We start from the raw sequence: 9,394 nt of genomic DNA on the forward strand, positions 1-9,394 counted from the left end.
TACATTTTGATAACTTAACGATCAGTTTTAGATCAATCTAGTTCAGATCCATATGATAAAATTCATTTTCTTATTAAATAGGATTTGGATTCGAGTTAGATCCAAATATTAAGATCCGATAAGGACTCAGGTGCCATAAGTATTATATGATTGGTTTCTCAATAGATCCATTGACTGCCCAACCTCAATATCTACCATTGTTCCAAAGAATGAGCTCAATGGAAGTGCTTTAGGTGAACGTAACCTTTAGTGGAGAGTAAGAAGTGCTTTTGGGAAACGTTTCCTTCCAATTTTTGGATAATTAAATGATAAGTTATTTTTTAAGTCAATATTTTAGTCATTATTACTTTAAAAAAAATGCATTATTATCTTTCGAAAAGGTAGTAATTTTAATTTTCATGAGACTCGATACATTTCTGAAAATGGGAAGTTGATCTGAGCAGCTTTTTGTTTCTTGTTCGGTCCTTTTTAAACCTCAACGTTTGGTAGGATGTGATTCTCAAGTTTTTATTTTTATTTTTTACGAAATGTCCTAAATGTAATTTGGAATGTCTAAATGAAGGAAGCACTCTTCCAACACTTACCCATCAAAAAGAAAAATCCAACAAAAAACCTATATATGATAAAGAAAAAAGAAAATAAAAGAAATTACAAGAAATTGATGATTTTAAGTGTATTGTTGGCATAATTATCGTGTATGTGAAAACTTGATCAGAATGGACCAAATTGATACGTGTGCAAATGGTTGGTTGGTTGCCCCCTTGAAAACATTGCAATCAGTTGTTAAAAATTTGCAAAATTATGACCATATGGGTGTTCCTGCTTTTGTTGGGGATTCATTTGGGAGAGTTGAGTTTGCACTGCAATCAAGGCTTCAAGCCACCAAATAAGTACAAGTTTGGCGAAGATTGGCTCTATTAACAAGACAAAGTAGATCCAATAAAAGCTAATACATGTCCGTCTAAGATTTTCTCCTGACCAAAGTATTGTCTCAGATTTACCGAATTGGTTGGTGGTTTTGATCTTATAGACCAATGATCCAAACCATGTAAGTCATGGTTGACACATAAGTTTGATTGCAAACATTTGTTCCCAAACACCTTTCTTACATAGTTTGAGTGCATAGTATAACTTTATAGGACTAAAAACAATACGAATATATGGGTTAAACATCATTCTAACACAAAAAGTACTTCTGGCAGTACTTCATAAAATTTGGTTCCCAAATGAACATCCTTCAAAAATTACTTCAGCTCCAACTCTCTGCTGACCTGAAATTGCTTGATGAAGATTATCAATATTCAATAGGCAATAGGCAATCATGACAGAAAAAGGCATGAGAAGGAAAATCTTGAGATCAAAAGATCAGGGCCTCTCAAGCCATCGCTGTATAATTTCAATGAGAACCGGCAATGTATTTGTCCTCGTATTGAGAGCAAAAAAAAATTATTTCCTTCAAGAGTAACTAAATAAGGAGTTTAAGACAGATTTGAGCAAAATCTGATAGGCTGGAGATTTTATAAACCAGTTATGTTTAGTTACATTTGGCTAAGTGTAGGCTTGTGGGAACCACCCACATCAACGTGTGGCGCATAGATCTCTTACATGAAATAAAAAATAAAAAATTGATGACAACTGGTAATCGTAACCATCTGATTTATCCCATTCGGTCTGTATTCAGAAGGTGGAGGCAGCCCTTCAATCCATTACCACCATTGTACTTTTCTAGGTTAGCAAAGGAATCCATTGGATCTTTAGGTTATGAAACTAGTAGGAGCTTCTTTCTTTCTTTCTCTTTTTCCTCACAACTGTGTGCTGGTAAAGAATCTGCTAATAGTAGAGGTGACATTTGTATCGGATTTTGGTGCAGAAATCATATCTAGGGATTTGGCTCCTTAACATGCCTACAGAAGAAAACAAGAATCTAGCCATTTACTTCCTGACATATAAACTACTACAAAATGATCTCACCATCATGTTCAAAGATGTCTTACTTGGGATTTTGTTTCAGGAGTCCAGAGACAGAAGCACAATGCGTTGAGTTGTAGTTGCATTTCTCGCAGCATGATTGCAGCAGCTCAATGAATTTCAAGCACCTACACATTTGCAAACACCAAAAGTATGTTATCTAATGGTGCCAAGTTTGTACAAAGAAGATTTTTTTTCATCACAATTCCTTTTAACTACAGAAAAAAAAAAATGCTAATTTGACGGGACCAAACTTCACTACTATTGTTTAATATCCTTCAAAACATATTAGGCACTCATCTGTATGAATCTATGTTACCTGGTTCTTCGGTTCACTTGGTTCGAATTCAGGTTCGTAATTCGTGGTTCGTCACTTTAGAACCAACCCGGTTCGTTAGAATAGGTAGAGATAACTTGTAACTTAGTTTGCTAGTTGGCTTGGTTAATTTTTTTTTTAAATTGAGTTTTTTCAATTACAGGTTGAGGCATTTGATCAAATTTTCATTAGCCAATTAGAGAAGACCAAGGTCAAAGGAGAATGGCATCATTTTAAAACAATTTAGGGGTAGTGAAAATATTATAAAAACATGAAGAATTTGATAAAATCAGCATTTAATGTTGACTGCTACGGTTCGCTAGTCTTGCCAACTGAAGACATAGGTGTATGTCAAAAAATAAAAAGTTGATTGGTACAGTTCGTTTGGTTCGTAGTATTTTAAGAACCCAGCGTGAATTGAACCCTGAACTGGTATGAAACGAACTGGTTCATGGTTCGGTACAACATCAACGAATTAGGTAACACAGGGTACATATCAGATAAAAATTTCCACAATGAAAGTTTCATTCTAGAAGTAATGAAATACTTCTATAAATTTTAAGGAGGTGGTTGTAAATGATGGGTTGACATAGATGGAAGTCCTTCAAGTGATTTCATGTATATTTTAGTACTCAATCCAAGAATACCATCCAGGACAGAGACCAATACCTAAACAATAGAAGGTGACTTTTTTTTTTATGTTAAGTATAATTTGATTAAGAAAGAAAAAAAGAGAATGGGAGGTCAAGGTAGCCCCCCTACATGTGAAACAAAAAACCACAAAAGAAACCAAAAGGGAGGAGACCCAGGGGGGGGGGGCAGAAAAAAAAAAACCACAAACACCAAACCAACCCCCCATCCATACATAACAAAGCAACTCCCATTTGAATACAAAATCCTCAAAAAGACCCCTTCAAAGTCCTTACTCCATAGAAACAAAAAACCAAAAATGTCCTAAATCACTTCATCGGGAGACCTCTCCTCTCCCCGAAAAAAAAAAAAAAACCACAAACACCAAACCAACCCCCCATCCATACATAACAAAGCAACTCCCATTTGAATACAAAATCCTCCAAAAAGACCCCTTCAAAGTCCTTACTCCATAGAAACAAAAAACCAAAAATGTCCTAAATCACTTCATCGGGAGGCCTCTCTTCTCCCCGAAGGTGACTTGGATCGTGGAACTTTGTAAACCAAACTAATTTGATTTGAGTGTGACATTTAGTCATGGAAGTAACTAATTGTTGAATTACAAATTATCATAAATAATAGCAAAATTAAGTCGCTTATGTTCAGTGAAGTTATGGTGTTATAAATACAAAACCAGGTCATATACCCCCCATTCTAGTAGATCAAGGGAACTATGGAAGAGGGATAGAGATGCAGTTAAAGAATTGGTGTGTTTACCCTATAGAGCATTGTCCTTGAAGTCAAGTGCAGGCCCCACAAAAAGTCAAAGGACAAGTAATATTCCCCTCTAATAATTAAATTACAGGCTGATCTCAAAACCCAAGTCATGCATGCTTCAGCTGAACAGATTGGTGCCCAAGCAATATCAATAAGCTTTCTATCAAAATCATTTTAACACTTTTTGACCCATAAGGATACGACTATAATTATAGTGACAAGGTTAGACTATATCACAAAGAGTTGTACAACGGCATGCCTACTAAAACTCCCGGAGTCTAGGCAACACAATCAGTGTGAAGCGCAAGTTATGGAGGCAGAATCATAGGGCCCCTTACCTTTGTTGATTCTGCTGTATGATTCCTGTTGAAAAATCATAGAATGACAAACCACGAGGAAAGGATGGTTGGATGGCTCTGTGATAATCATCGGCTTACCCTGCACAAGGACGCCTTGTTTATGAAGGTTGTGTGGCTTTCTAACCTATGCTGACTAAGCCATGTGGCTAGTGGGTTGCACAGTCATTCACAGTTTTTTTTTCATGTGGGTTGGTCGGTCGAGATGACCAACCAAAACAAAAGATCAACTATCACACAAGGAGTCCCATCTCTACACAAACTCCTCGAAAAATACCCCTTTAAAGTCAGGATAGAGTTTACACCAAAACAATAACAGCCCTATAACATTTAACACGGTATCTCTAGTAGAAGAAACAACGCCTTTGAAAATCCTCTTGTTCCTTTCCAACCACAGACCCCAGGTCATGGCAAATGGAAGTAAGTTCCAAAGGATTTTCTTTTTTCCTGAAAACAAGGTAGAATCACATCCCTCAAAGATAGACAATATTGAATTTGGGTTGACCCAATACACTCTGAAAAGCTGCAGAAAATGGGATCAAATGAGGCAGGAATAATCACAATGGAGTAATATATGGTCAACCGATTCTCCATTTGAATAACACAGAAAACAACAATGAAGGGGTCAGAAAACCTCTTTTGATTAGGAAGTCAAGAGTTAGTAATCTGTTATGAGAAGCCGCTCAAGTAAAAAAGCGAACCTTTGAGGGAGCTTTTGAACCCCAAATGACAATCATGAACAGATTTAAGTCTTAATCTAATGAATTTAGGTGAACTGAAATACAATTCTTGTCCCATGTACAAATTTGGACTTCCCATGATTTAACTGTTGTTCATTAAGATTTTTTTTTCTTTAGAACCTTTTGAGGAATAACTTTTTTTTTTTTTCAATAATTTACATGTATATATTGAAAGCATACTTTGTACTTCAAAGACTGTAAAAAAGACATGTTTGCTACTTTGAATTGCTAGTTTTAAATCATCAATGTTATCATGCAATAGACAATTATATAATTTTCATCTATAGATTAGGCCTTCACACAAGAAGGGGCATTCTTATCACTTGGATATGTCAGAATCATAGTCACAAAATTCTCTGAATTTTTCCAAAAAACGTAAAATCCTCCGAATAAGGGACCAGTTGATTAAATCAGCGAATCAATGATTTATCGATCAATCATGGAATTTAGCAATATTTTTACCCTTCATCTTGAAAATTTTATTTTCTTCAACATTCAAATTTCAAGAACATTTAGGGTTCTTGGGGAGGTTGAAAATGATGGGTTTTGGAAAGAAATATCATTCATTTATTCCACATTTTTTTATGAAAGTTTCTCGAATTAAAGCTAATTGAAGCCTCAACGAATAGTTGCTGTATCCAAACTTTGTTATTGTAGTCAGAGTAAGATATGTTAGGTTTGACTAGTGAAGCCAAAACTGTTGAATCGGAGATAATTAAAACATAATGTAAATGTAATCGATGAGATAAATAAACAAAGAGGGTAGCCTCAATGGTCTCATTATGATCAACAGTTAGTTCAGAACAAAATAATTTATACCTGAAAATCTAATAATTATGATTGATGGATGGATGGATGGATACCTTTGAGGATTGAAATTGTTCTTGGTGAGACAAGCTTGAATATCACAGGCTTCCTTCTTGCACGCTTCCTTGCTTTGTTTCTTCCCCATCCTTCACGCTATCAAATTCCTTCCCAATTTCTCAAAACCCTTTATACTAAAAGTCTATATAGGTTGATTCTTTGACACGTGGTGGCTGAGGTGGCAATCTAATACGGACGTCCGTATCGGAAAGTTTAAGGTTATATGAGAATACCAATGTTTAGGTAAGAACTTGAATCAAACTATTTGCAATATTCGAATGGTGTATTTTAATCTTCAATTAGGATGTGATAAATTATTTAAGGTGTAATACATAAAAGTTGGAGTGCTAATAGTAGTTCTCTAAATCAACAATTAATTGAAGAGTCGTGATAATAATAACTCACCCACGTGGCATACTCAATCCACTCTCTTGAAGTAGGGTGTGCTAGAACCATAAATTTCCTTTCATTAGCATGCACAACTGCACAGACTTATCAAGATGTGCGGTTGTATATCCTAAGACATAAAGTCTATGGTTCTGACACTCCGCACATTAGAAGAGTCAATTGAGTATGTCACGGGGAGTTATATTATCACCACTCTTAATTGAAAGAGTTGTGATAATCTAACTACCCACACGGCATACTCAATCGACTCTTTTGATGTGGAGAGACGTTTTAGCCCAAGAAAACTCTTATTTACTTATGTGACAGCCTCGTCAAATTTCACCATGTCAGCCACAATTAAAAAAAAATGTAGTAGATTTAAAATACCCGTTTTTCTCTTTCATTTCAAATCTAAAATCCATTTCGTCTCTCATTTATCTTCTTCCCCATTCATTTTTGTCTAGCTCGTCAGACATTAATCAACCTCCTGAGCACATGTTCTAGTGTTCTTCTTGACCATTCAGATTCAGATCTGAATATTTAGTGGCAAAAAAAGAAAAAAAAACTCTTGCTCGATGGATTTCTCTACGCCAAATGACGCACAACAAAACGTACTATTGGTAACTCAAGCTTTTTTATGTTTGTTTGTTTAGTTTAGTTAGATGCACAGTTGTGTGCATTCCTCTTATTTGGGATCATTTAATCAATGGTGGAGACAATAGCTTTAAGTTCATAACAATCTAATTGGTTGGGTGAAACTAATTTTTGTCAGAGGATAGCTCAGTTGTGCACATTCTTCTTATTTGAGATCATTTAGTCCATTGATTCTGAAACTGAAACTGAATTTAGATCACTTTAATGTCCTTGTATTCAGGATAACAACTTCTATATTAAATATTTTTATTAAATTTATTACTTGAGTATTGCCTTAATGCCCTAGTTTCCTGCTTATGTGGTTAATGATGGGTTTATGAAATGTGATTTGTTTGTTTGTTGAGCTTTAAAAAATATAAAAATTGAGATGAGTAATTTGTGTTTTTACCTGCTTGTCTAGTTGTCTTGTGTTCTTGTAGATTTTTTTTTTGTGATTCTATCATATATATTTTTTCTTTTAATTGTTCTGGTATTAACACGACTAGAGAAAGATGTTAATGATATAAAGAAAAGTAATCATCAAAATCCTGTGCTTCTTTGTTCCATGGAGTTTCGTGGATACATAAGCCAGACATAGTCTAGTAACAAGTTGCCCCAAATTAATGTCAATGCTTTCTGGGATAGCTTGGCATGGTCATCATCATTATTGATAATACCTGCTCCGAACTACTTACGTAGAACAATACAAATCCTATTTTGCCATTCAATTCTATCTTAATTTGTATATTCATTATAGTATTTAGACTTTTCAAACTTACTGCTTCCATCATTTCTTTTTATTAATAACAAAACACTTCTCTAATTTAAACTTTCATTTGTTTTCTTGGAATATAGGATGTGGAAGGGTTATCGTTGAGCGATAAAGGGAAAGAAAAAAAAATGCGTTAGAAGAAATTCCAGACAATTTGGGTGAAGATATAAAGCTAGAAAAGTGATGACGCCTACAATTATTACAAAACCTATGCCCAAAATATAGGATTTGACATTAAATATAGAAGCACGTGACGTAATAAAGACACCAAATAAGTGATAAGATGCACGATAAGTTGCAGTAAAGAGGGTAAATGTGATTTTCCAATTGATTGTACAAATTCAACATAAGTTTCTGATTGGTCATTTTTTGGTTCTTCCTTCTTTTCCTTGGCCGTTCGACGCTACTTTCTCTTAGCTTCTACAACAGAATGGGTAGAAGAATCTACAAAGGAGCCAAAGTTATATTAAAAAAATTGTAGTAGAAAAAGCAAGTATTACCAAAAGTCAAAGGTGTGGGTGGCTTACCACCTGGGTCAAACTCCCAGTCCCTAGAGATGATCAAAGAGTCCTTATACCACCCTTTGTTAGTGCTAAGAAGGGAATGCATTAGAGTGACAGCTGCATTCTTGGAAGACAGAGAGTAGTACCCAGATCGCTAAAGAATGGCCTTTAGGTTGTACTTGGAGAGGAAATGATTGGGGATGATCCCCAATTCCTCTACCTTCTCCTCCAAGCGGTAGAAGTTGCTTGACATCTAGCCTGGGGTCCTATTGATTTTGCTTAGTACTCTTTGATGAAGGGAGAGAGGGAGAAGCTTAGGCCAACCTTAATCTGGCTGGCGTAAACTAAAATTTCCCCCAACAACATTCTCCAGGGTTGTTAGGGTTTTTGCAAACCCTAATAGACATAAAGGTGGGGATCAAGAAATCCTTACGAAGTCGAGCAATGTTAAAAGCCATTAAAGAGCTAGAAATTAAAGATGAGTAAAAAGTAAAATGGGGAGTAGAAAATTACCTCTGAACGAGAAAGGTAAAAAATGACTGAAGGTTTAGGAGACTTCAGAGGCACCAGAAAATGAATTCGCAAAGGTAAAGAATAATAGAAAGGGAAAGTAATGGGGGTCCCTTATTTATAATAAGGCAAGGAGGAGGACGTACGCTTGCAGAAGATAACCTCTTCAATCCTAACCGTCGCAGCCCTTGGATTTAATGACGGTATTAATGGGACACGTGTCCAGCTGTAGATGAGAGACGATTCGTTTCAACTGATTAAAAGGAATTGAAACGATGTTACATTTAATGTGTTCAGACGTTAACGACAGAAGTAATGATGGGAGATAATGATAACCAATTAGGAGAGAGATATGTGTCTCAAGAAGATTGTGAGACTTCGCATCTCCTCGAGAGGGAGTAAATGTAGAGGGTAATATTAGTACGTTATCTACATTGTACACGTGTCCTAGTAGAATAAGTGGTACTTGGAGCGAGCCATTAAAACCAATCCTGCTCAGTAGTAAGGAATACCAAATTAGTAACGCCTGGTCTGATTGATAGGGCAAGAAAACTTGAACGTAGACCTGGCCTGCTTGATAGGGCAGGCCTGGTCCAAATATCTACATAATTTTGGATTACACATGTCAAGTCCAGAGAATCTTTGACTCAATCTCAAATATTCAAATTCCATTTAAGATCCTTGCAATCAAGGGATTCACCATAATTGAATCTCGATTAAAGGGGAAACCCTATTTTGAACGAAGAACCTATAAATAGATGAATCGATGGAGGAGAAAAGATCTTTTAATCAAGAGGATAAAAGCTGAAACTGTTTTTCTTTAATACGGTTATCTCTGCAACTCTAACTTGGGCATCAGAGGATTATTAGTAGGTACCACACCAGTGCTTACAAGAGGAACCGAGGGGCTACTTCAGATCAGTAGGGCTGGGTCAATC

At 35.7% G+C, this 9,394-nt stretch overlaps 1 protein-coding gene across 1 annotated transcript; it reads right to left on the reverse strand.

Annotated features, from left to right (window-relative positions):
* Window positions 1-1,990: 1,990 nt before the first annotated feature.
* On the reverse strand, window positions 1,991-5,876 carry LOC147401755 (Cox19 family protein (CHCH motif)). The gene is made up of 2 exons (XM_086443152.1): window positions 5,651-5,876; window positions 1,991-2,096 (listed from the first exon to the last, which is right to left on the reverse strand). Exons 1-2 carry the CDS (start codon window positions 5,737-5,739, stop codon window positions 1,991-1,993), a joined length of 195 nt encoding a protein of 64 aa, XP_086299278.1. The 5' UTR covers window positions 5,740-5,876.
* Between the last annotated feature and the right edge of the window lie 3,518 nt (window positions 5,877-9,394).

Source organism: Akebia trifoliata, chromosome 5 (genome assembly GCF_017979445.1).
Source record: "Akebia trifoliata isolate Shusen 1 chromosome 5, ASM1797944v1, whole genome shotgun sequence".
Lineage (NCBI taxonomy): Eukaryota > Viridiplantae > Streptophyta > Magnoliopsida > Ranunculales > Lardizabalaceae > Akebia > Akebia trifoliata.